The sequence below is a fragment of the Dama dama genome, chromosome 8, assembly GCF_033118175.1.
Source record: "Dama dama isolate Ldn47 chromosome 8, ASM3311817v1, whole genome shotgun sequence".
NCBI classification, from domain to species: Eukaryota; Metazoa; Chordata; class Mammalia; order Artiodactyla; family Cervidae; genus Dama; species Dama dama.
In genome coordinates this window covers 28,159,254-28,186,690 of record NC_083688.1, presented here as the reverse complement: position 1 = coordinate 28,186,690, position 27,437 = coordinate 28,159,254, and the positions used below count along the sequence as shown (strand labels likewise).

At 46.2% G+C, this 27,437-nt stretch overlaps 1 protein-coding gene across 3 annotated transcripts in view; it reads left to right on the top strand.

Moving 5' to 3' along the window:
- Positions 1-26,229, top strand: part of TTLL4 (tubulin tyrosine ligase like 4) — a 34,602-nt gene extending 8,373 nt beyond the window's left edge. For 2 of the 3 annotated variants that reach the window (XM_061148728.1, XM_061148730.1), the window contains exons 2-19: positions 6,413-7,997; positions 8,872-8,981; positions 9,333-9,396; positions 13,216-13,337; positions 13,775-13,885; positions 14,248-14,324; positions 15,018-15,209; positions 15,308-15,390; positions 15,624-15,752; positions 17,118-17,240; positions 17,536-17,634; positions 17,960-18,094; positions 18,527-18,655; positions 19,935-20,037; positions 20,766-20,976; positions 21,383-21,453; positions 21,849-21,934; positions 22,269-26,229. In XM_061148728.1, coding sequence (XP_061004711.1) covers positions 6,511-7,997; positions 8,872-8,981; positions 9,333-9,396; positions 13,216-13,337; positions 13,775-13,885; positions 14,248-14,324; positions 15,018-15,209; positions 15,308-15,390; positions 15,624-15,752; positions 17,118-17,240; positions 17,536-17,634; positions 17,960-18,094; positions 18,527-18,655; positions 19,935-20,037; positions 20,766-20,976; positions 21,383-21,453; positions 21,849-21,934; positions 22,269-22,527 — 3,591 coding nt within the window. In that variant the 5' untranslated portion in view covers positions 6,413-6,510 and the 3' untranslated portion in view covers positions 22,528-26,229. Of the gene's footprint in view, positions 1-6,376; positions 7,998-8,871; positions 8,982-9,332; positions 9,397-13,215; positions 13,338-13,774; positions 13,886-14,247; positions 14,325-15,017; positions 15,210-15,307; positions 15,391-15,623; positions 15,753-17,117; positions 17,241-17,535; positions 17,635-17,959; positions 18,095-18,526; positions 18,656-19,934; positions 20,038-20,765; positions 20,977-21,382; positions 21,454-21,848; positions 21,935-22,268 lie in introns of all 3 variants that reach the window. The other variant, XM_061148729.1, reaches the window with a different exon arrangement.
- Positions 26,230-27,437: the final 1,208 nt, after the last annotated feature.

Genomic DNA, 27,437 nt, shown 5'->3' with positions numbered 1-27,437 from the left:
ATAGGCAAAACACTCTGAGATGCTTTGATCTGTCAGTGAAAGGTGAGAAAATTTTTCTTTAATGCTCTTAACTTCTCACTGTCTCTTCTGGCAGAATTGGGAAGCCAGACCTGGTGTTTTGGAATAAGTACTGAGAATGCTAATTTTTGTTAGGCCCTGAAATCAAAAAGACCTCATCCTTAGGAGCCTCTTGGATATTCTGGACAGGCAGTGCCATTGTAGACCAGAGCTTTCAAGCTTTCTGGTCTCTTACATACACTTTTTTTTATTAAAGACCTTTGGAATCTTCAGTATATTCTTTTCAATGTGGAATATATATCTACTCCACATTAGAAATTGAAGTATTTATTAATTCACTTAGAAATAACAAACTCATGACAAATAAACATAAGTAGCATTTTTAAAAACTAAAAATGCTATTGTTTCAAAAATGTTAGTGAGAAGAATAGCATTATTTTTGAGAATCTTTTTAATGTCTGGTTTAATTGGAGACAGCTGGATTTTCCTATTTTTTTTCTGTTTCAGTTGGTTCAGTGTATTGTTTGGTTGAATTATGTGGATTATCTAGCCTCATATAGAGAATTAGTTGGAAGAGGGAGGAGTGTTTCTGTAGCCTTTTCAGATAGTGGGTATTCTTTGGTACTACACAGAAATTACAAGGGGTGGTGGTAAGAAGGTTAGCTGCTGTGGAATCTGAAATGTTATCAGGTATTCTTTGGTACTACACAGAAATTACAAGGGGTGGTGTTAAGAAGGTTAGCTGCTGTGAAATCTGAAATGTTATCAGGGAGCTTTTCATACTTTGTTACATTAGAATGCATTGGTCTGTCTCTGACTTTGACCAGATCTTTTACCCATGTCTGATTTTTTGACATTGTGTGATAGATAATTTGGAAAATACTGGTTCATTGACTTGTTGCCACATTCTATTTGACAGTATAAAAAAATAATATCACCACAGTCATCAGAAAAATGGTTAAGTATTGGGAAGCTGTCAAGCTCATGGTGGCAGATACAGTTTTGCCCAAATTCTCATTTTCTTTTGGAAGCTCAAGTTTTATCACTGGCAACAAACACTGTCAGTTGTTTGAAGTGACAGGCTTCCTCTGTTTCATTTTCTAGAGAACGCCTGCCAAGTATCAAAGTCTGAATAACCATCACTTGTATATCCTTCATTCTTTCAAGTAAACATGATGTTCCACAGAAAAATTTTGCAATTCAGACAGTGCTTTACTTACAGACAACCGTTGTCTTCTGTTTTATATGTACTTTTCATTTCATCACACAATGTTAAAAAGATACACTTGAGGATTGGGATTTCATTTTTTACTGTGTCATCAAGGACATTCTTAAGTAAACCTGGCACTTCTTTTGCTGTGCAGTGAAGAAGTGTGTGGTGGTAAAAAATCTCAGGTGGTACCTTTGGCTCGACTCCTACTCAGGAAACTGCAATTTGACCCACCATTGCTCTTGCGCCATCAGTGGAAAGGCTGGCACAGTTAAAAAGTCAAATCACATTTTAGTTTTGTTATGGAAATAGTTTCACCTAGTGGAACCCCTGAGAGGGCCCACACTTTGAGGACCACTGCCTTCAAGCTCACCCAAGGTTTCTTTCTGAAGCTGCTGAAGGTCAGGGCTTCAGGAGAGATGGTAACTTAATTATGTTAGGATGTACTTAATCGTTCAGTCATGTCTGACTCTTTGTGAGCCCACCAGACTCCTGTCCATGGGATTCTTTAGGCAAGAATACTGGAGTGGCTTGCTATTCCCTTCTCCAGAAGATATTCCCAATCCAGGGATTGAACCCAGGTCTCCTGCATTGCAGGCAGATTCTTTACCATCTGAGCCACCAGGGAAGCCCCTAATTATGTTAAGCCTTCAACTGTTTCCACTTTTCAGTAATTTGTAGATGGACCTCCTTTAGCTTTAGCTGCTATAAGCTGTTTTACCCCCCTGATGTTGGCTAACTACTTTTGCAGTAACTGTGTTCTATAAGAGCTGCCCCTGTCAACGTCTTTTTTTTTTTTTTTTTCCGGTGTTGACCATCTGGTGATGTCCCTGTCCCTGTCAACTTCTATTGGCCCTCCCTTCTCATTAGGTTGGAGTGTTGGCCTTTCTTTCTCAATAGGGCTTTACAGAAGTTCCATACTCCTCCAACTTTCTTTAGGGAGACAGAATTTGGAATTTATCTCTTAAGAGAAAATGTGTCTGATTCCTACACTCCTCATTCTGTTTGATTCCAGCCAAGTCACTTCTATCTTCTTACATAACTATTGGGCAACTAAAGTGATCTCATCAGAGATCTTGTGACTCTAGACTCTGAACTGTTTCTGATGTCCTGAGTTCCCCTGGTGACTGAGGGAAACTCTCAGATGGAAGAGGAAAAGGAAACTGCAGATCCCAAGAGCCACACACTCCTGTAATATAGGAGAGTGATACAGTCAGTGTGTAATGAATAATTGCTTTCTGTAGAAATAGATACCTTGTCCAAGTTGGTTTGGTTTGGCCTGGTCTCTGGAGACCTGGTGGTTTGAGACAACAGTCTTAGATTTTCTAAGTATAGGTTGCTCATTATTCACTCTCACTTAAGGAGGAAACTTGAGGTAAAATGCCCCATAAAGAGTGGAAGGCAGAATGAGATAGACAGCTTCTGAATGTTGTCTAAAGGTGGCGGGGCAGGATGTTGAGATTCCTGAGATTGGATGCTTTAGGAGAAGAGAAGTTGGATCCAGGGAAGGCAGGCAGGATGCTATTACAACAGACCTGCATTTGGTGAGGCAGGTGAGGGACTAGGAACTGGACAGAGCTAGCCATGCAAATAGAAAGAGATGTTTGAGGCCATTTTGTTTATCTTCAGAATGCTTTGCAGTTCTTTACTTTTCTTATCCCCTCGGGGCAGGGGGGGGGTGGAATTGTTTTATTTTTAACAGCTTTGTGGAGGTATAACTGACCTAGAAAATATTCATTACCCTCATCAATTATTTTTTAAACTTTATTCTAGGAACTCTTAACATCTCATGATGTTTTGTGGGGAGGAGACTTGGGCAGCATTGCTGAGGAGGAGGCCAGACTAGGGCAGTGATCTTCCAACTTCTACTAACATAGCTGTGCATTTGTCTATTACAGATAGACACAAGATTTCCCTATAAAAACTATCAGGGACTTGTGAAGTATATTCATATGAAAGGAGAACAGTGGTAAAAGATAGCCTTTGCAAAACATTAAATTAAAGGAATAAATACACAACAGATCTTCATGGGTGTGATGGGGCTTGAGTTGGGCCTGGAAAAGGTAAATGCCGGGCCACTTGCGTCCAGTGTTCCTGGCACTGAGGATTCATGCGGAGGGATGCGGAGCAGTGTGTGCGAGAGGTGAGGGGGACGGTTGTCTTTACCCAGCCCTGAGGTGGTGTGCAGTGGGGGCCCGTGGCTATGAGGGAAAGCAGGCTTGGCTACAGTACAGATGAGGAGACAGTGGTGGGCTCTTGGGTGCTTCACCAGAAAAAGGGGTTCAGCATAGTGTTTCCAAACTGCCTTTTGTCTTCCACTTGAAGGTTAGGGATAAGTTTGGAAACAGGGCCTAGGCGTGTGTTTCATTTCTATTTAAGAGGAAGCGTGGAGTCAGACAAACTCAAGTTTTAATCTGGCCACTCCTTGTTGGATGTTTAATTATGGAGAAGTTACTTAGCTTTACTGAGTCTCAGATTCATCATCAGCAAATGGAGCATAGTGTTTTTGTGAGGATTTAATGAGCACAGTACCTGGTGTTTGCTAGGTGCCCAAACTAGCATTCATCAGTGCTAGTGTTCAGTTCGGTCACTCAGTTGTGTCTTTGCGACCCCATGGACTACAGCATGCCATCACCAACTCCCGGAGCTTACTCAAACTTATGTCCATCGAGTCGGTGATGCCATCCAGTCATCTCATCCTCTGTTGTCCCCTTCTCCTCCCACCTTCAGTCTTTCCCAGCATCAGGGTCTTTTTCCAGTGAGTCAGTTCTTTGCATCAGGTGGCCAAAGAACTGGAGTTTCAGCTTTAGCATCAGTGCTTCCAATGGATATTCAGGACTGATTTCCTTTAGGATGGGCTGGTTGGATCTCCTTGCTGTCCAAGAGACTCTCAAGAGTCCTCTCTTGGAGAAGTGCCAGTGTATTTCCCCTTTATTTACTGTATTTTTTCCCCCCAGTTTATCCAACCAACAGAATATTGAGCACTTAACTGTGGGTGAGACCTTATACTGGGAACAACATGCTCCTTGGTCCTAGTCAGATGAGTACTCCTTGTTAAAGTTCAGTGTCATAGAGACAGCAATGGTGGCTAGAACAGAGAGGAGGCATCCTATTTGAACTGGGGAGTCCAGAAAGGCTGTCTGGAGAAGGTGACAGCCTTTGAGCTGTGTATTTTTAAGTCTGGTAGACAAGAAGGAAGGGGCTCCAGGGCACCCAGGAGCCCACCACTGCATCTTCATCTGTACCGTAGCCAAGCCTGCTTTCCCTCATAGCCACGGGCGCCCACTGCACACCCCCTCAGGGCTGGGTGAAGACAACTGTCCCCCTCACCCCCCCCGCCCCCCCCCACACACACACTAGGGAGTGACACCTGTAGAGACCTGAAGGTCTGAGATGGCAGGATGCACACGAGAAGCCACACATCGGGTGACATTCAGGGGGCGGCAGCCTGAGATCTTGTTTCCTTATCCCTTTCCACCATCACTTTGGTGAACCTGTTGTGCCGCATCCATGGGGAGAGATATGGATTCCCAAAAGACGACTACGAGAGTTGGAACGTGAACTTGTTGTGTGTACATGACACACGCTCAGTGTGTGGTCTTATAAAATCACCGGCAGGGTCTGACCCCTCCCTTTGTGCTTGTCTCCTGTAAGCGTGCAGAGTGTAGCTGTGCCCTGCACAGTATTTCCATAGTTTGGACTTGGTGGAGGTCCATTTTCTGTTACCTTAAGTTTGCGTTTACTGGCATCAAATCTGGTTGTAGCTGTGATGCTGTTTTTTACCCACTATCATTTTGAATAATGGCAGTGGTTTTTTGGTACTCTTCTTGAGAAGGACTCCCACACAGATCAGTCTTTGCAGGAAAAGAGGGTAACATCACGTGGCTTTTGCAGGCTTTTTGTTGGTGGAAAACAACAGCAGTTCCTGTAGCTGTAGGCAGGAATGAGAATCTTCCTTGGTCATTGTTCTCCTATCAAAATACAAAGTCCTCTCCCCATTATCATTTGTGTCTTAAATAAAACCTGAGCAAGAAAATTCTCTGCTATTTCCTTCCCTTTAGCCACTGTGAAAATACTTGATTAAGATGCCAGCATTTCATTCAGAATTATCCCAGATGAATGACTTCTTACCGAAGAGTCTTGTGTTTCTCCCCTGGATGCTGTCGTAAAAGCAGGCTTACCCTTCCCCACAGGTGTGAAAAACTGCAGAATACTTTTGATTTAGAAATCAAATGACCATGCAAAACTGACTGGGACTCAGAGCTACAGACTGGTTCAGAGGTTTTGCTTTAGAGGAAAGATTGAGGAAATGCAAGAGACAGACTCTCTCCCCAAGATGAGCCCAGACTGAAGCCTGGGATTTGGGATAAAGAAAGTTTCTCTCCTCTTCTTGCCTCTATATTCTACTCCTGGACCTCTTCTGTCCTAGTGTGGCTGCTGGAAATAAAATCACTTTAAGTAAAAAGAATGTTGATGTCTAATTCCATCTTATTTCTTCTCTTTTCCGCCAACACATTGGTTGGAATTTAAGCCTGTATAGTTGGCTAGACTCTTGAAGAGATGAAATTACTGTCTCAGCTACAGAATGTACCCCAGAGGTCAACAGGAGAAATCCCTGCTCTTGTCTGAACTTGTCTCACTTAGTCCGTGGAAAGCAGACCACATCAGGGGCAGCTGGAGAATTGGTGAGGGAGCGGTGCATGTAAAATCTGTTTCTCACTTGATCTTTGAGCATTCAGAATTGGTTAATGAGAGGAAAGTGTTGGCTGGCTTCTCTGCCACACCCAGGTTTGCCTTATTCCTAGGCACACGGGTGTCAGATGATGGAAGGAAGCCACTCGTGTAAACTTGTGGACGATGAGGCAGAAAAGTGTGAATTTTTCTTTGGAGAAAGAGGAAAGAGCTCTCTGAGTGAGAGAATGGGAGCATGTGAACCGATTTCACCCTGTGGCACCTTAACGTCCCGGTCCTTGATGAAGCCAGCTCTGATGGCATGAGGGCAGCAGGAAGTCCACGGAGAACACCCTCAAAATCTAGTGTTCTTCTCCCAGGGCCCCAAATGATGGCTGAGACTGGTTGCCCAAGAAGTGCTAACGTAGGGCTATTCCTTGCCTGGGTACCACTGTAGCCTTGTGTCTATCCTCCTAGGACTGGAACATTCCCAGCTGTCTCTCTCCCCTTCAGGCTGACGGACTTCAAGGATGCAGCTGCTACTGCAGGAGGCACCTGGCACCTCACCTGAGCCGGGCCATGAGGCCATGTGGCCGTGATGTGGGCTCCTCATGGCCTCAGCAAGAACAGAGCACTACGATATCGGCCTCCGCCGGGGACAGAGCTTTAAGCAGAGTGGGCCCGCAGGCACAGCGCCTACCCTGTCACCTGAGAAACCCTCCGAGGGCAGAGTCTGGGCTCAGGCTCATCAGCAGGTGAAGCCAATCTGGCGGCTGGAGAAGAAACACGTGGGAACACTTTCAGCAGGGTTGGGCCCAGGCCTCTTGGGTGCACCCCCGCAGCCAGCGTACTTCTTTTGCCCCAGCACTCTATGTAGCTCCGGGACCACAGCTGTCATTGCGGGCCACGGCAACTGCTGTTACCTGCACTCCCTCCCGGACCTGTTCAGCAGTACCCTGCTGTACCGCCGCTCCAACTACAGGCATAAAGCATACCAGCAGCTGGAGTCTTTCTGCTTGCGTTCAGGCCCGTCAGAAAAAAGACCTTTCTCTCTCCCTCAAAAGAGGCTCCCTGTCAGACTCACTGCCAATAAGGCCACGTCTTCCAAGGTCATCCCCATGGCCTCCTCATCCACGGAACCGTACTCCTCACTGGGAGCAGCCGGGGAAAGTCCTTCAGGGAGGAGCCTGGCCTCTGCCATCTCAGGGAAGACCCCATCTCCACTCTCCTCTTCTTCCTCTTCCTACAAACCCATGCTGAACAACAACTCCTTCATGCAGCCAAATAGCACTAAAGTGCCTTTATCGCAGGCCACAGAGGGCCTGAAGCCAGTATCCTCACCCAAGGTCCAGCTCATCTCCTGGCATCACTCAGGGGGCACCGGAGACTGTGCGTTCCAGCCTGTTGAGCACAAGGCGCCCAAGAGCAGTGGCCCTGCCCTAGACAACGCCCCTCCCCACAGCACGCTGTCTACCCCCAGCTCCTTGGACACCTCCACCACCAGTGTTGCCTCTTCCCTCTACAGCCAGAGTAACTTAGTCCCCAGGGCTGAGTCGCATCCCTCCGGCCTGGATGGTGGCCCTGTTTCCCAGACTCTGACTAAGGAGGTTCGGTTCACTGAGGCTGTGAGGAAGCTGACTGCAAGAGGCCTTGAGCAGAAACCAAGGCAAGGCTACCATTTTGAACAGACTTACTTCATGAACCCCAGCTTGCAGTGGGATCTCCTCAACCAGAACAGGCGGTGGAAACCTCCTGTGGCCGGCCAGCAGGTCCCTCAGGAGGACACTGGAGCAGACAATAGGGTCCTCCCTGCAGTCTCGGACCCCGGGGACTTGGACAGTGCAGTCTTCTGTACCAAACGCATCAGCATTCACCTCCTTGCCTCACATAGCCACGGGCTCAGCTACAGCCCTGCCTGTGGATCTGTGATCGACTCCCCACGTCTTGGAGAAGACAAGACTCCAGTTCCACCTTCTCCACCTCAGCCCCTTGGTGTAGCCGAGGTGGCCACCCGCCTCTCTTCCATCCATCTGGGCAAACTTGGGAGAGAAGGGCCTAAGGAAGCCAGGGAGCTGAACTCACCTCCTAGGACTATAGGGTAAGTTGAAGAAAGTGTTTGGTTTATTTAAAGTAGTAGAATGTATACACACCTGGTGACACTGACCCTGTGTCTCTTAAGGTTGGTTTTTATTTTTTAAGTGCCCTGGAATGTTGGTTTTCACTTTAGGGCAGAGGTTGGCAAGCTACACCTTTCAGGCCAAATCCTGCCCTCTGCCTGCTTTTGTAAATAAGGTTTTATTGAAATGCAGCCTTATTCATTTACTACTGTCTATGGCCGCTTTCTTGTTTTAATGATAGGGTTGTGACAGACTGAATGACCTACAAAACTGAAAATATTTACTGTCTAGTCCCTTAGAGGAAGAGTTTGCTAAGCCCTGCTTTAGGTTATAACCAGGGAAAAATAAGAATTTCAAACATCATGTGTTGGGAACTGTGATTTCTCTACTTAATTCCAAACCAAATCAGGTTCTCAGTCATTCCTGGTATGACAACTGTTTCAGAGTTAGGACACACACTTAATTGGCTTCTTGTGCCTTCTTATTTCTCTGGAACCATGGTCCACCAAGGCCTTTTCTGAGTTCCTAGAGAGAGGTCCAGGGACCTTTGATGTCTGTTACCACATGTTGACTGATGGTGTTTTATATTCAGAACTTTGTATTTATATGCTATGAGGGACTTCAAGGAAGGTGGAAGGTAGAGTACCTCTCTGTGGAGTCGGAGATGTGGGGTTGAGGAACTGTGGCCAGGCCAAAGCTCTGAGAGCAACAGGAGTTGGTTGTAAGGCCCAGGCAAGGACCAGCAGACTGGTGACTAGGGAAGAGATGAACACTGGGAAATGATGAAGGAAGGTGAATCTAGCGTGACCTCTCTTACGGAGCTGGCTGGGCTGGGGGCATGATTCTTTCTTACAGTTCAGCTACTGACCTCCAGCTAGACCCGGTTGAAACTGAAGATCTGGAAGAAGAGCTACTAGATGGTTTGGAAGACTGCTGCAGCCAGGATGAGAATGAAGAGGAGGAGGGTGAGTAGAGGACCCTCTCGCCTCCAACTGGGAATTGGTCACCACTGCTCGGGAAGAGGGGCTAACGATTATATACCAGATCCTCGACTTACTTTCTCACCTGCATTTATCATTCACCTTGGGGGTCTGAGGGCGGGAGTGGCTTTGGGGGGGCTTGTTCTCTAGTCCCCTGTCCCCCGAGTCTTGCCTTCTCCCTGCGGCTGTTGAGCTCAGGGGAGGCAGTGCAAGGTAGCAATGGGTGCTTGTGGCACTTTGAGAAGGCTGAGCCAGGATGTCCTAGGAAGAACTGCCTGGGCTTGGTGACTGAGTGGCAGCCTCTCCCACCTGGGCCTTCTCTGTCCTTCCCCCTAGGAGACTCAGAGTGCTCCTCGTGCAGTGCTGTCTCCCCCAGCGAGTCTGTGGCAGTGATCTCTCGGTGAGTCCTGACTGTGTAGGTTGTTGGCAGATGCTCATTTACCATCTCTTGAGGATTATAAAGGGATGAATCACCCCAGTTATTAATTAATGGCCCTGTTAACCCTAACTCACTTTGGCTGAATTTTTGCAGTTTAGGACTTTAGTTTTCAAACAGGAATCAGTAGGAGGGAAAAGAAGCATATTTTATCAGCTGAGCTTAAAATCAGTACCGTGTTTCTTGTGCTGCGATTTAGTCTTTAGGCTCCAAGAAATTGTTCAAGTAAAAAGCAAATAATCTCAAGAAGTAGTTAGAAAATTAATAACTAATTTCATGAAGAGACAGTGTTTGAGGTAGATTCTTAGTTAGGCTGCACACATGAGGATATTTGTCACCTTGCAATTTAAATGTGTCCCAAAGTCTGAAACAATTCTGAGATAGATAATATCACTAATTGGAGCTTTTTTTCAGTGCTTTTTTGCTCCCTTTGGAAGTTGGTTTTATAAGACTAAAGTTGACCTTAGTAATAAATTGAATTTAAAATTCTCTAGCTATAATCTGGAGTATTTTATTGACCACCCTTCATGGAATGTGAGTGATACCCACCTCTACCTAGGAAACCAAGAAGTCCGTCTCTTAATGTAGACCCTTCTTTTGTAGAACAGATAATTGTAGAATGGTGCATAACTGAGATGTGGAGTCAGGGGGAGGAAGGAACACAGGATTAAGAGGAAATTTCTGTAAATGAGGACATGTCTTTATGCTAAAGAGTTTTAGAACTTGCTTACAGATCATATAGACCACCTCTCTGGGTAGAAAGTTAACATTCTTCAGTATAATCTTCCACTTCCAACCTTGTCTCAATATGAAGCTCTTATCTTCATTAATTATTTTTAGATATTAAAAAGAACCCTCATAAAGTACCAACCATTAAAGTTTTTTTCTTTTAAAAAATAACTTCTACTGAAAGTGTAAAAAAAACAAAGTTCCTATTCTAATTTTTTTTTTCTTTTTTTCTTTTTTATGTTTTTTCTATTCTAATTTTAATTCTAACCTGGCCATACATGTCAAGGCTTGCCTAGCATGTGGAGCAGCCAAACTCTGGTTGCTTTCCTTTGTGTCGGCTCTGCTTTAAATGAAGCTAAGAGGAAGAGTTAGTCTCATCTAAGATTAGTATGGATGAGGCAGGCTGCATCTCTGAATGTGATGGTGGCTGCAGCTGTACCAGTTTTAGAGTTCCAAACCAGCAAGGTAGAGAGAGTTGTTTAGAAAATGGAGACAGAATAGGGACTTTCTGTGAAGGTTGGTAGAAATCTTGTCATAGGTATCCTGAATCTGGTGCATAAATTCTGTTACTTTAAGCCTAACCCATTGCTCTTTTGGATAAGCAAATCTACTCCTGGCCATATATATTAGATGTTGACCAAAGAGAAACACATTTAACGTTTAATTGACTTGGAGCCTCTTTTCCACACTTAAGGGTGATCTAGGTTTGTCTTCAGGCTTAGTTCAAGACAGCTGCACAACCCTTTTTTTAGCTTTTCTGATTTTTAAGATAAAATTCACAAAAGGTGTTTGTTAATTCTATGTTCATTAATTAATTTCTACAAAATGTAGTCTATATGAGGCTTAAAACATGAGGTCAAGCAAATGGAGGTTGAAGAATTCTAAACCACTTTGCATTTTGACTAAAATCAGGCATCTTTTTGGATTGCTGAAATCTTATTTTTTCCCAATTATGAAAGATTTATTTATTTATTTTAGAAAATTTTGCAGCCACAGAAAGATCATTGAAAACGCTACCTGTTTCCTCTGTCCAGCAATAGTATATTACACTTCTGTTAAGTATTCTTTTCCTAAGAATCATGTGAATTTAGAGATGGCATTGGTCAAGTTCAGCCTCTGTTTTTTCAGATGTGAGAACTGAGGAACAGGAAATTAAGTAACTATTTGCAAGATCAAGATTTTTAGCACTGGTAGACCAAAAGTCATGCCTTTTGAGGTTAAGTTCAGTACTCTTGAGAGGCAGCTAACAAAGATTTTCTTTTTCTTTTTTTAATTAAACTTTTGATTTTGAGACATTTATAGATTTTCATGTAGTTTTAAGAGATAATACAGAGATTCCCTGGATTCTTTACCCAGTTTCCCCCATGGTAACATCTTACACAACTATAGTACGATATAATGTAACCAAGACATTACTGTTAGTGAAAATGTGAACATTTCTGTCACTGCAGGAATGCCTCCTGTTGCCAGGAGAGCCGCAACTCCTTCCCTCCTACTCTCATCTCCTTCTTAAGCCTTCATAACCAACAGTTTTGTTGTTCCAGGAATGTTATACAAATGGAATGATAGCCATATGTAGCCTTTTGGAATTGGCTTTTTTCACTCAGCATATTCTCTACAGATTCATCCAAGTTGTTACATGTATCCATAGTTCATTCCTTTATATTGCTGAGTAGTGGCCCATGAATGGCTGGACCACAGTTTGTTTAACCAGCCACCTGCTGAAGGATATTTTTTTTCCAGTTTTTGACTATACAGATAAAGCTGCTCATTGTGTACATATTTTTGAATGAACCTTAAGTCTTCATGTCTCTGAGATAAATGCTGGGTTCTATGGTAATTGCACATTTAATTTTTTAAGAAACTGCCAAAGCTATTTTCCAGAGTGGCTGTACCATTTTACATTCCTGTCTTGTTTTTGTTTTTAAATATGAACTCATTGTTTTTGATTTTCAACAATCTTAAATTCTAATATTCAGTAAATGGAAAGTCTTTAAAGTAAAAAATTTTGGAAATGAGAAATAGAGTTGAATTAATTGTATTTATTTAATTAATTGGAATTAATATTTAACTCAACCCAATAAATAAACTCAACCCAATAAATAAATTTTTAAATTCATTAAAAATTTCTCAGGTTTGAAACACTGAGGTGTTTTATATATACAGTGCCTATTTCTGTTGTGCTGAAAAATAACAGGTAGAGTATCTCTTTATAAACTGAAAATTAATCCTAAATAATAAATATTTGTGGATCACATCAGCCTGATATAGAGGGTCATAACTGTCCTCTCCATTTTCAATGTTATCTGAAGAAATTGTCTGGGTCTGTCAGCTTGTATCCAATAGATAGTCTAAGTCTTCCTATTTTGAGACTCCTTGAGCTAGCCTTGACCAAGACATTATTGGAATAACAGTAGGGACCCCATGGCCCACTGCTCCAGATCTCCAGACCTGTCTTACTACCACACTGTTATGTAAAAATCTGATGTCACGAATGTCTGATGTCTCTATTTTCAAAACAGAGAAGAGCATTAATCATCCATTTATCTTCAGATAAATATAAAATGAGTTAGAAGTAGCACTGCTTCTTTTCCTTCTGTTGCTTTTTTCCCTTTTTCTTTTTAAAAACCTCTTTACCTCTTCTTAGTTCTTTCTGTCTTTTCTGCTTTTCCTCCTCTTTATTTATCCATATCATTCTTTTTCTCTCCTTATCTATTTCTCTTTGTCTTAGCGTAGCATATTTCTCTACTGACATCCACTTAAACTCCTTACTTGCTCTCAGAACCACTCTTTTCAGGGACCTCCCCAGCCTATGGCTTGTCACAGGAAATTTTAGAATGAAGTATTGGAAAACATTGTCTTTAGGTGACATTTATAGTGTGATTGTGTATAGGTTAGCCTTAGCATGGATTAATATTTGCAAAATAATTATTGAGTACTTGTCTCTGTAGAATCGCAGTGTAAAAGCACCCTGAAAGAAACAATGTGTAATAGTAACAGCACTCAAGGTTGTGGCTTTGCCTTTCTCTACCGCATGGCTGTTTTTCATCTTAGGAACTGCATGGAGTTTCTGACCAAACCCCTTTCCAATGAAAAAGTTGTTCGACCAGCCCTCATCTACAGTCTCTTTCCCAACGTGCCCCCTACCATCTATTTTGGCACTCCAGATGAGAGAGGTAAACCTAGCCGTGTGTCTACCTGGAATAGCCCCCAGGAGAAGGATGCTAGTGAAGCTGGCGGTAGGGTGGAGGGGGCATTCCAGAATGGCTGTGTTGGTGCTTGGTTACCCACCTGGTCCACCAGTCCGATGAAGGAATCTTTATCTTGTCCATCCTTTAGCTGACCCTCTTGGCCCCATAATCTCATTTTTCACTCTTGACCTCTAACCTTGTGTCTCTCCCCTTTTCATCCTCCTCTCCTGTCTGTGTTCCTCATTCCTGTGCAGTCCCCTCTCTTCCCCAAAGTGTGCTCCTCTGAAACTCTGACCTGGAATAATACTTACTGACTTGCCTACAGGGAATGTTGAGCAACAGTGCCACCTCTTAGCTCTACTCACCATGACTCTCCTGCTCTTCTCCACACCCTCCCCCCACCCTCTCCCCGTTTTGCCCAGTGGAGAAACTTCCCTGGGAGCAGAGGAAGCTGCTCCGGTGGAAGATGAGCACAGTGACCCCCAACATTGTCAAGCAGACCATTGGACGTTCCCACTTCAAGATCAGCAAGAGTGAGTCACTTGCCTTACTTCAAGCCTGTCCTCTGCCTTAGCAGCTAGGCTCTGGGCAGGAGGGAACCTCTAGATTAGCTCCCGCTGTGTGAGGACCCTGTTCTGAAGTTTCCAACTTCATAAGAGGACATAGGTCTGAAATCCCTCTGCCTGGAGCCTGTTCCTCAAAATTGGAAGACAGAGGGCCATTGTTCTAGTCCTGACCCCAGGGCCTCATGTAGGACAGCTCCATGGCAACTCTTAGAAAACTGGGGCTGGGACCTATGCCCAGGCTCTGGTGGTATTTCTGGGTCCTCTGAGCCACTCTCTGTCCCAGGGACCGAGCTGCTAGCAAGACTGACTTCCTAATGTGCCTTCTATAGGGAATGATGACTGGCTGGGCTGCTGGGGTCACCACATGAAGTCTCCTAGTTTCCGATCCATTCAGGAGCATCAGAAGGTAAGAGCCTTTTCTGAGCTGCTCTTCCCCTGGACTTGGGCAGGAGAAGGTTGGTAGTAGAAGTAGGAAAGAGATGGATGACCATAGAGAAGTCAGGAGGGCTCAGAGGGTGGAGAAAGTATGAGAGGTGGGTGCTGTGTGAGCCGCCAGTGGATCGTGCACACCTCGTAGGTCAGCTACAGTGTCTTGGACAGATAAAGCCTCTAAGACACTTTTTCTCTGGTGTATCTTGAGACGCAGTGTCTGTTTTCAGCTTATCATGTTTTTCCTCTAACCACTGCACATTGCCTCTGTTCCTCCAAGCTGAATATGTGTAAAGAGGTCTCATTTGGAATGAATAGTCCCTTTACCCCAGGAAAGCCAGGTGCTTTTCTGTCTTTGTCCTAGAGGCATGGAAAAAGACTTAACAGGTTTTTATTTACTTTTACAGTGAATGTTACTTCTGTCTTAGTTATTCTTTTACATCGTGAACTATTGACTCCTAAAGGGCACTACGTTGTGTTGTGTTGTGTTTGTGTTTTAATCATTTTTTTGGTGGATGCTCAGCGCGGGATACTTAAGAACCTTTAGACAGTGAGCATCAGATGGAACAGGAGCTTAGAATGTTGGAATGGTGTAGTGAGCCTTGCTGTCTTCCTCGTGGTCTCACATGGCTCTGTCTCTCCCTGCTCTCACCCTCTGTCCCCTCTGCAGCTAAACCACTTCCCAGGTTCATTCCAGATTGGGCGCAAGGACCGACTGTGGCGGAACCTGTCCCGCATGCAGAGCCGCTTTGGCAAGAAGGAGTTCAGTTTCTTCCCCCAGTCCTTCATCCTGCCCCAGGACGCCAAGCTCCTGCGCAAAGCCTGGGAGAGCAGCAGCCGCCAGAAGTGGATTGTTAAACCAGTGAGTGGTTCTGGCGGGCGGCAGGCAGGGCCTGAGAGTGGGAGCGCCAGAGTATCGGGCCAGGTAGACAATTCCTCTCCTCTCCACTCGACCTCTAGCCAGCGTCCGCGCGAGGCATCGGCATCCAGGTCATTCATAAGTGGAGTCAGCTCCCCAAGCGGAGGCCCCTTCTGGTACAGAGGTGAGCCCGTCTCCAGCTGAGACCCCACTCCCTGATTCCCACCTTCTCAGCCTCGGAGGGCCCCTTTTCATCACGTTCTTTTGTCCTTTGTCCTCCCAGCCAAAGACCTTCTTCAGCCAACTGTTTAAAGGTCTTTATCCTGGGAACCGTTAGCTGGCTTTTGCCGTGGCTCAGTTACCTGCCAAGCCCTGTCTCCTCTGTCCTGTCCCTGAAGCTGGCCTTTCTCTGTGTAGGTATCTCCACAAACCCTACCTCATCAGCGGCAGCAAGTTCGATCTGCGGATCTATGTTTACGTCACCTCCTATGATCCTCTACGGATTTACCTCTTTTCAGATGGACTTGTCCGCTTTGCCAGTTGCAAGTATGTGGTGGTGGTGGGGGCTCGCCCTAACAGCCTTGGGGATTTGTTCTCCCTCCAGGGAGGGAAGCTGGCGGACTCCGAACAGGAAAGTAACCAATGTTTTGGTAGTTTTTGTTAGCAAAGGAGAAGGTGGTGTGCCTTTGGGAAAACCTTGTCTGCCTTTCCTCCCGTGTGACTGACTCCTTTACTTGTACATCAGACACTTCTGACACCACCTATAACCAGATGGTGGGTTTTTTTCTGCCCGCACAAAGCATTTCTATACAACACCAACTGGCTGTCCTACAGTTGAACTCAATTCTGACATGTCTATCTGGGGACATCATCAGATCTCATGGGTCAAGGGCTGAGTCTCACCAGGCTGCCCCTCCCTCCACCACCTGTGATGCCAGTCACAAGTGCGGGTGGCTGCCTGTGCGTCTCACCAGTGGGCTATAAATCAGAGGTTCCCATGACCCCCTCCTCGGGGCTGGGGGTATCAGTTTGGTTAATTTTCTAGAGCAGCTCACGGAACTCAAGAAAACTTTGCTTATGTTTATTGATTTATGAAAAAATGGATGTGATAAAGGATACAGAAGAACAGGGAGATGGAAGAGATGCACAGGGCAAGGTGTGTGAGGAGAGGCACCAAGCTTCCATGCCCTCTCTGGGTGGGCCACTCTTCCAGCATCTCCATAGGTTCACCCACCTGGAAGGTCTTATATTTGGGGAATTTTTACAGAGGCTTCAGCACTTAGGCTTGATTGATCACTAGCTCCATTTTCAGCCCTTCTTCCTTTTTTAAGATAATGGGAGTTGGGTGGGGGGAGCTGAAACTTCCAAGCATCTAATCATGTCTTGGCCTTTCCAGTGACGGGCCCTCATCCGGGAGCCATCAGGAACTCACCCAGTGTTGCCTCGTTAGAACAAAAGATGCTCCTATTACCCAGGAAATTATAAGGGTTTCAGCAGCTCTGTGTAAGGAACTGGGGTCAAAACACCAAATCTGAGAACAAAGATGCTCCTTATCCTTGTACCACTTAGGAATCTACAAAGGTTTCAGGAGCTCTGTGTCCGGGAGTGGGGGCAGGGTCCAATATATACATATTTATTATTATAAATCACAGTATGACATGCAGAATGGGAAATAAGGGGATTCTCTACTTCACTAAACAGGGAGGGTCTTTCTACAGAACTGAGGTAGGATAAAATAGGAGATGAGTTTAGCTGTAGTGTTCTAGAAACCTTACCAGCAGATGTGCTTCTCAGACTCTTCTGCATCTGCAGAGATCTGTCCACTTACCTGCTCAGGATCTGGAGAAATGTTTGGACCATTATCCATCTGCTGTATCTCCATCTCCCCTCTGCCTTTCCTCTCACTTGCAGGTATTCCCCTTCCATGAAGAGCCTTGGCAACAAATTCATGCACCTAACCAACTACAGTGTCAATAAAAAGAATGCCGAGTACCAGGCCAATGAAGATGAAACAGCCTGCCAGGGCCACAAATGGTACCCAGACAGTGTCCCCATTAAGTGGAGGCCTGGAGGAATACAGGGTTCTGGGGTCTGGGGAGGTTTCAGAGGAGTGGTGAATGGAGCAGTAATATAAGACCCAGAGATTATATAAATACTTGGCAATTCAGAATTGGTCTGTTTGTATCCAAACTCCTCTCTGTCCTTATTCAAAACATTAAAAGAAGACATATGAAGAAGATACCGTTGGGCCTCTTACTCCTTTTTCTTTCTCTTCACTGATCATTCATAGATTCTAACCCTAAATACTCCCTTCTCCCCTGCCTCACAGGGCACTGAAGGCTTTATGGAGCTACCTGAGCCAGAAGGGAGTCAACAGTGATGCCATCTGGGAGAAGATAAAGGATGTCGTTGTCAAAACCATCATCTCGTGAGTCACACTGCCACCCTGGGTGTGGGGCCTGCCACCAAATCCCCTTTTTCTCATGGGCCTCCACACTGCTGTCCTCTAGACTGTAGGCCATGCTGTGTTTCTGTTTCTGAGGACAGGGTTTAGGAAGGAATAGAGAAGACTTAAATCCTGCTCTACTGAACTGCATCCCCAGAAGCTGGCTCCAGGTCACAGGCATCTCTAGAGCTTCTTTTCTTGGGTGGCTTCCTTTTTCCCATCTCTGAGCCACTCCATGGGCCTAGGCAACTCTAGGCAGGGTCTTTGGGAGAAGTCGAACTGAATACTTTATCCTCCCTGGGACCAGGTCAGAACCCTATGTGACCAGCCTGCTGAAGATGTACGTGCGGCGGCCTTACAGCTGCCACGAGCTCTTTGGTTTCGATGTCATGCTGGATGAGAAACTCAAGCCCTGGGTTCTAGAAGTGAACATCTCCCCCAGGTAGGTGTTCTCAGGGCACACAATAGGAGCCTTTCCCTGTCCTCCTGATCCTATTTTTGCTCCAGTCCTGCTGACTCTGGGAAGACCTTTCCTTCCCTAAATACCTTCATAGTTAGTTTACCATTTACTGTTTGTTCTTGCCATCATCTCAAGGTTTTCTGATATTGGAGACAGGCTGTTAAAAGTTGCTCTTTTAAACTTGATACCTACTGCATGCTTTTCCTCTAGCAAACCAAAGTCACAGGCAGGAACCACCCTGAGCGAGGTTATTCACTATCTGTGGGGCTGGAAGACCCCCCACGATGGTCATGAGTTTGCATCTAAATGCGGCTGGTATTGACTTGGACATGTCAGTTTTAGTGTCTGGAAACAGATGGACTGGAAACAGTTTTAGTGTCTGCTTGTACCACTCTTTGCATGCTTTCCCCAAAGCCTCCACTCCAACTCTCCGCTGGACATCAGCATCAAAGGCCAGATGATCCGTGACCTTCTGAACCTGGCAGGCTTTGTTCTGCCCAATGCAGATGATATCGCTTCCAGCTCCAGCAGCTCCACCACCAGGTCAGCCTCCTTGCTTGTCTGGCTCTGGGAAGGGATGGTGACTGGGTGTTCCCTCCTACTTGGTCTCCTTGCTGCTCCATCTCCCACTGCAATATATCCACACTCCACTGCCATGTCAGTGTTCCTAAAGGCATGTTTGGTTAATTGCTCCCCTGCCAAGGAATCCCTACAGGGCCTAGGAACCAGCTTTAAATTCCTCAAGCAGACAGTCAAGGCTCTAGCCGGTTTTTCCCAGGCACCCCACCCTTTACTTCTCTTCCCAGCTCATGTGCTCTGACAAACTGCATCACTCTTAGAACCTCAGGGTTAGAAGGATCCTTAAGGATTAGTTAGTCCAGTCTCCTCTCTGAATCGTGTGCTGCCTCTCATTGTTCCCATATGGTGTCCTCTCCTCTGCTCGTGGGATTCCTTCCTCCTGAAATTCCATTCAGCAAGATCTCCCTGTTTTGACCTCACCCATCCATCCAAGCCTAGCTGAAGGCAACCTCTTAGTGCAACCAGCTCAATGTGTGCTGTCTCCTCCACACCCTCAAAGCACTCAGAACCACACTTGAGGAAAGGGAGTTTAAATTTAGTTGGTATCTTCTCTGTGTACAGAAAAGCCTAAAATTTATCTCCAAAGTAGCCCATGAAGTTGGTATTAGTATCCTCAGTTTACAGATGAGGAAACTGAAAAATCACTGGGATTAAGTGACCCATCTAAAGTCATTCATCTGCAGAGCTATAGAGCTGGGCTTCAAATCCTAATTTGTAGCAACAAGACTTGCTTTCCGCATTGTACCTTATAGTTTAGACTTGGCTCTGTGCTGTAGTTGTTGTTTGATCCATGCCATCCTGTGAGCTCCTTGGAGGCCGTCTTTGTGTCTGTCAGTAGTAATTGTAGTAATGTGAAATGAGGGGCAGGGCGTCAGGGAGCTTGTCCAGGATCACACAGCCAGTAGGGCCAAGCTGGGTATTTAGTAAGTGTTCACTCAGTTAAACTACACTGAAGTATGCAGTGATTATTCCATGGTCTTTTTTTTTTTTTTTCCATTTAAATACAACTTAAAGAGGATGCTTTGTACCCTTTTAGTTCTTTCATGGTGCTTGATCTTTGACTCTTGGGCTATTTGAGTGTAGTGCATTGCAGTCTCATCTACTCCAATAACAAACTTCTGTCCATCCTTCTTTGTCTTCTCCTGAGGAGGGTGTCTTTCTGGGCTGAACCTTCTCTCTACGTGTCCTCAGGATATGAAGCTGCTGACCTTACACCTTGCCCCCTTCCCACCCCCTGCCTTAGCCTGCCCAGCTCTCCCAGTGACAGATGTCGAGTGGCCCCAGAGTACTTCACTGCACAGAAGATGAAGAAAGCCTATTACCTGACCCAGAAAATTCCTGATCAGGTAGGAGACTGCCTTTACCCCAGTGCCAGCAGAAAGTTTCCCTGGTCAAACCTGTGGGGCCCCAAGGCAAACAGCTCTTCATCCCTCTCAGGCAGGATTTCCTACATCCCCACATGCAGGGATTTGCTGGCGTGTATGTCACTAGAGAGGACTTCCCTGGTGGCTCAGACAGTAAAACATCAGCCTACAATGAGGGAGACCCGGGTTCGTTCCCTGGGTCAGGAAGATCCCCTGGAGAAGGAGAGAGCTGATGGCCTTTAGTATGTGTTCAACAACCACTGTTCTTAGCAAAATACTGTGCCAGTCCACCCTTCTTATAGAGCTGTTGACCCTTTGGGTTTCTTTCCCAGAGGGGCACTGAGCCCCTAGAAGGCTTAGCTTCCTCAGAGCAGATAAGGGAGCCAGACGGAAGGATGGCGGACGCACGGCTGCGGCCAGATCTGAGTTGCTGGATTCTCATCTTGACTTCATCCAACATATCATTTAACGTCTGTGTCCCCTGGCTCTCCTCACCCCTGCCAAGAATCTCTTCATCCTCTGAATAAGCTCAGTAGATTTGGGAATAGATGAGGTCCAGAGCTAGCCATCCCAGCCTGCCCTAGTGGTCCGTGGAAAGTCCTGGAGCCTTGGGACCCTGAAGCCATGCTCTCCACCTCCAGTTTCTTCATTCTCTGCCTCTGGCTTACGTGCTTTGCTGCCCCCTTTCCCCCCTGGTCCTCGGGCCGTAGGACTTCTACGCATCTGTGCTGGATGTCCTGACACCAGATGATGTTCGGGTTCTAGTCGAGATGGAGGATGAGTTTTCTCGCCGTGGTCAATTCGAACGCATTTTTCCGTCTCGAATCTCTTCTCGCTATCTCCGCTTTTTTGAGCAGCCACGATATTTCAACATTCTCACCACCCAGTGGGAACAGAAGTACCATGGCAACAAGCTCAAAGGTGATGTGTCTTCCCTGCCCACAAGAGGCCATGTTTAATGAGAGATTAAATCCCAGTAGACCAAGAAACGGGCTTCCGTGGCAAGAAGAATAGGCCAGTCGATTCCACCTTCTTTTTTTTTTTTTTTTTATGATGACTCTTTTCTTAATTCATTGTTTTGGCTACACTGGGTCTTCACTGCTGTGGATGGAGTTTCTGTAGTTTTGCGACAAACAGGCTCTAGGGCCTAGGCTCAGTAGTTGTGATGCATGGGTTTAGTTGTCCCACAGTTTGTGGGATCTTCCCAAACTGGAGTTCAAACATGTGTCCCCTGCATCAGCAGGCAGATTCTTAGTCACTGAACCACCAAGGAAGTCCAATTCTGATTCCATCCTCTTGAGTCCCACCCTTGTTAATCTTATCCTAGGAGTAGATCTGCTTCGGAGTTGGTGCTACAGAGGGTTCCACACAGGAGCCGTCTCTGATTCTGCTCCAGTGGTGAGTGGTGCTGCCAGGATACAGGGGGTGGCCTTGCCTCAGCCCTTCCCTCTCCCTCCCTAAGAGTGCAGCCTGGGTTGGGTGCGGGTCCAGACCCTCTCACTTCTTCCTAGGGTTCCGCAGGCCTCTGTGTCTCAGGACCCTTCCCTTTCAAGAGATACTTGCCTCCGGGATTCCCTGGATGCCTTTCTTTCAAGGATCAGAAGTGCTTTGTAGCCTCACCTTCTTGTCTGAATCAGGAGGGGGCCAAGACTTACTCTCCCCAACATGGGCCCATTCCGGCAGGGTTGCCCTTTAGTCACTCCGAGGTAGAGCTGGGAAAGAGGCCTAAGACCCAGACACTCTCCCCTGATCTTGAGCTAGCCCTTTGGCCTCATTGCTTCCTTTGCTTCCAGTGGACTCTCCCGGCCTCAGTTCTGACTGTCCCAAAGGCTGATGCGACACTCAGTGCTTTCTCCAAGCCAGAGACTGTCAAGCTGAGGTGAGTGCTGCCTGGACAAGGGAAGGATGTTGGGGGTGAATTCAGGGAGTTTCCTTCCTTCCTGTCTTCCCAGATTCTGATGAGAACAGGATTCTCCAGTTGAGGGTTAGTGGGACTATCAGAATACTCTGTCACAGCCTCCTCTTCCAAGCGGCTCTTGGTAAGCCCAGTAAAGCTGAGCCGGAGCACAGACTCATCCCCAGAAGCAGCCACTTTCAGCCATACTGCAGTGAATACTGTGAATGCCTGCTCTAGACTCCAAAGGGAGCAGTCTATGGGTTAAAGTCTCAGTTACACAGAGTCTCAGCCATTTCTTTCCTCCTGTTCCCTTCAGAAAACATGGCTCCACCGAGCAAAATATACCACTGTCTGAAGATGGGACCATACCCAAGCTGAAGAAGACCCAAGCTGGCCTTTCCCCTCCTCCCAGAAAACTCAGTTCCTCAGAGGACAGTGAGGACACCAACAAAGAGCCCAGCCTCTCCACCCAGTTGTTACCTGTGATCAAGTACTCTGGGCAGACTTCGAGACTCTCTGCTTCTGCCAGCTCCCAGTCAGCTGGTGGCTCCCTCCTGGCTGCTGTGAGCCTGTGACAGGCTTCTCTTCACTTGCCTGCCCAGGTGCACCAGTGTCAGCTACCTCATGGGAACCGGCCGGCTGGCCAGCCTGAACCCCCAGCCCCTCCACTCTGCCCCTCCTCAGAGTATTTTTTGAAGTGGTTGAATTGTAGAGATGGGTATTTGGCGGGCTGGAGGGGTGGTTGGGAAGGGGAGAAGGTGAGACAGGTTGACTGGCTGGCACCTCATATCTCAGCGGAGAAGCCAACGATGGCTACTCAGCCTTATAAAGCAGGGTTTGGTTTCTACCTTCAGAGAGCCATGTGTGGTTTGTTTTGGTTCAGTGGTTTTGAGTTATCACTCAAGAGGAGAAAGCATATTGAACATATTTGGGCCTGAAGTCCCTTGCTCTCTATATAATTGAAGAGGTTCCTCTGAGGGTCCTTATTTCCTCAGGTCTCACCCTCTCCCCTTCCCAACCCCCATCCTGAGGAGTCACTTTCAGAAACCTTCAGACTTCCTCAGTACTTGGGCAAACAGAGACCATGACATGCAGAACCAGTTTCCTATTGTCCTTGTCTTGGGGGCATCACCACCTCCAGACAATTTTTCCTTTCATGTACTCATCCAGCCAGTAGCCCTTGGTCTTCCAGCTCTGACCTCACATCACTACTTGTTCAGCCTTCTAGACTTCCCTCTCACGGATGTTACCTCTTCAGCTCTTAGCTTTCTGTGAGGCAAGAGCTTCTGTGAACTTTGTGAATTTCTCATGGCTGCAATCAAGGAGCCCGGATAATCCCCAGAGAAGGGTGGAAGGAGCTGAGGTTCTCCCTTCACTCTCTCTGGTGATCAGGGTCTGGCTCACAGGTCTCTGGGGCACGCACTCTGGTGGCCTGGCAGGCAGGTTTCAGAAACAGCCACCATTGTAGCCTGAGCTTCCAGTCAGGCTCCTGGCTAAACTCTTCTACGCTGAATTGGATCTGCCTCCTGCCCCAAGACTCAGCCAGCAGCGAGTGTTCAATAAATGTTGTTCACGTGAACTGGAGATCTCACAGGATGCAAACACCTAAACCAGAAGCTCTCCTGCCTGGGCTGAAGAGCCGCCCAGGGGGAAGCCAAGGTGGGAGAGTTTGGGCCAGAAAGTTTGTTTTCATTTGAACTATGCTCCTCCTTAATTTGACACCTCCTGGTTGCCTCTCAGTGCCCTCCCCAGCCCTACTGAAGCCTTACTTCTGTTTATTTTTCTCCCAGCGGGGCCCAACAAGAAGCCAGTTGGTCCCTTGATTCTGATACCCGGGTTTTCCCTTTGGTGTATCAGGCAGGAAGCTCTGCTCACGGTCTGATCCAAGACCGTGAACAAGGCTTTCTCTGCCTTTGTTCTTGAGCTTTGGAAAGATAGCCTGCTCCATTCCCTGCTCTGGGAGTTCTGTGGTGAGTTGGAAGGGAACCCTGGAAAAAGCCCTGAGAGGCCTGCCTGGGTTCAAGGCCATACCGCTGATATGTGAAGGCCATGTTGACAGTTGTGAAGAAAGCTGGATAGCAAAGTCCTGGGGCGTTGCTGCTCAATAGCAGGGACTTCAAAGTCAGGGCCACAGGAGAGCTGCTTGACAGTCCTGTTAAATCTCTTCTGATAGCCTGGAAGCCACCTCCCTCTTGTCCTCCATGGGTGCCGTGTCCTAGTGCAGATGTCAAAACAAACTTTGTGACGGGGATAGGAAGCAGCCTTCCTGTGATACTACCCACTCAAGCTGTTCCGCTGGGGCTGGTCCTCTGGTGCAGCGGCTTAGGTGTGGAGGCCTGACCGAGCTCTGCTACTCCCTGGAAACCAACTTCAATATCATGCCTCCGAGAATCCCCAGAGAGCACAGCCACTTCCATTCCCGTAACTGGAGAAGGGACTGGCCTTGCAGTATGATGAGAAGCAAGGGAGTGAGTGGTGGGGAAATTGAGAGGTGGGGATAGACTGTTCTCAGTAGTTTAAAGGGCTTGTCTGGGGGCTCAGACGGTAAAGAATTCACCTGTAATGTGGGAGACCTGGGTTCGATCCCTGGGTTGGGAAGATCCCCTGGAGGAGGGCATGGCAACCCACTCCAGTATTCTTGCCTAGAGAATCCCCATGGACAGAGGAGCCTGGTGGGCTACAGTCCATGGGATTGCAAGGAGTCGGACACGACTGAGCACCTAAGCACAGCAATAGTTTAAAACATGTTTGTACTTTTTAAAGTTTTCATCACATTTGAGTGTCTGGTAGATGTGAGTGTGTTGCTGGATGGGAGAAAGGAATGAGGTTTATGTATCATACTTCCCTTTCAGCCTTGAGAGAAAATGAAATCTTGCTTATTAAGCATTCAGCATACATACTTGGCAGTGCATACCCACAGTATAAGGTGTTTGGCTGAATAAGCAATTTGGGGGCAGTAATGAGATTTGGGGGAAAGTTTAAATTTGAGAATGTTGTTGTTCAGTCACTTAGTCATGTCCCACTCTTTACGACCCCTTGAATTATAGCACACCAGACTTCCTTGCCCTTCACTATCTCCCTGAGTTTGCTCAAACTCACATCCACTGAGTCAGTGATGCCATCCAACCATCTTGTCCTCTTTCGCCCCCTTCTCTTGCCCTCAGTTTTTCCCAGCATCAGGGTCTTTTCCAGTTGGTCAGCTCTTCACATCACGTGGCCAAAGTATTGGAGCTTTAGCTTCAGCGTCAGTTCTTCCAATGAATATTCAGGGTTAATTTCCTTTAGGACTGACTGCCTTGGTCTTCTTCCTGTCCAAGGGACTCTAAAGAATCTTCTCCAGCACCACAGTTCAAAAGCATCAGTTTTTTTTTTTGGCACTCAGCCTTCTTTATGGTCCAACTCTCACATCCATACATACTAGTATGTTCATCCTTACTACTGGACAAACCATGGGTTTTGACTGTATGAACCTTTGTCAGCAAAGTGATGTCTCTGCTGTCTAGGTTGGTCATAACTTTTCTTCCAAGGAGCAAGCGTCTTTTAATTTCGTGGCTGCAGTCACCATCTGCAGTGATTTTGGAGCCCAAGAAAATAAAGTCTGTCACTGTTTCCATTGTTTCCCCATCTACTTGCCATGAATTGATGGTACCAGATCCCATTATCTTTGTTTTTTGAATGTTGAATGTCAGTTTTTTCATAACTTGATAATGTACCTAGTCCTTGTTTGGAGAAAGGGGAACAAGTGCTCTTGAGGTAAGAAATGCTGTGTATAGGGTATTTCTGAAGCACTGGAGCAAGAATTTGAGGGCAGGGGCAGCAGCAAGGAGGGTGGTCACTATTTGTTTACTTCTGATTTACTCAAGCTTGATCAGACACTAAGGAACTTAGAATGAATACTTAATAGAAAGGTGGCATGGGGCTAAGAAAAGAGCGTGGATCTTGGGAGTCTGACATAGGGTTCAAATCTCATTTCCTCTGCGCAGCCTTGGGCATGTCATCTAGCTTTTTAAAGTTTTACAATAATACAAATTTAATACCTGCATTGCAAGATTATGGAAATTGAGCAAGGTTATGGAAATTATGGGGAGGGAAAGGGAGGCTAGAGATGTAAAACCCTTTCCATGAGGGAATGAAGGCACTCTAGAGACATAGAAGTGAAGGGGCCAGGACAGGGTTTAGATACCTTATCACACCTACCTCCACCCTGGTGCATAAAGAAACCCTATCACCATTATTCATTCTACTGTTTCACTCTTTGTTGGGGATTTATTTCTTTGGTTAAATATTTCACAGACAGAATGCAAATTAAAAGTATGTGAATTGGGCTTATTCAGTTCTATTCAGAGAGACGCTTTGATTTAAAAAGGGAATGCAACCTAGAAGTCCATCGGCAGATGAATGGATAAGAAAGCTGTGGTACGTATACACAACGGAATGTTACTCAGCTGTTAAAAAATGCTTTTGAATCAGTTCTAATGAGGTGGATGAAACTGGAGCCTATTATATAGAGTGAAGTAAGTCATAAAGAAAAATACCAATACAGTATATTAATACATAAATATGGAATTTAGAAAGATGGTAACGATGACCCTATATGTGAAACAGCGAAAGAGACACAGATGTAAAGAACAGACTTTTGGACTCTGTGGGAGAAGGTGAGGGTGTGATGATGTGAGAGAATAGCATTGAAACATGTATATTATCATATTTGAACTAGATCACCAGTCCAGGTTCGATGCACGAGACAGGGCGCTCAGGGCTGGCGCACTGGGATGACCCTGAGGGATGGGATGGGGAGGGGGGTTCAGGAAGGGGGATGCACATACACCCATGGCTGATTTATGTCAATGTATGGCAAAAACTACTACAAGATTATAAAGTAATTAGCCTCCAATTAAATTAGTTTTTAAAAAGTCTTTTCCCCTTCAAAAAAATAAAAAAATAGGGAATGCAAGGGAGCAGTGAATGCCTAGAGGCTGGAGAAGGGAGGAGCAGGGCACAGAAAATAGAGACCTTGAACTAGAGCCAAAGAACATGCACCCACATAACAGCTGTGCCAAGGGACGCTTGTGGTTATAGGTCCATTCTTGTGATTTCAGGGTATTTATTAATAGTTGAGGGTGATTGTGTCTCCTGTCACCCTCTTGAGAGGACACCTGATTGTGCTCAGGGACCATCCAGTACCAAGTCAGTGAAGGAGGCTGATAATCCAGGGACACAGCTGAATCAGTTACCCAAATAACATAGTCACTGAAGGCAGCAGGGGGACCTTCCCTCCTGGCTTCATCTGGGTTTGTCCTAAGACTACGGCTCAGCTCTGTTTACGGCTCAGATCCTCAACTGCTTTGGAACACTGATGGTCTTCAGAGGTGTGTGGAGGGAGCTCCATTTCATGCCACTTGACATTCTAATCCAGCCTCTCGAACAACACTCGGCCTTTGATCCCCATGTAGCAGTTTGCACCCTTGTTAATGTCAGGCTCATT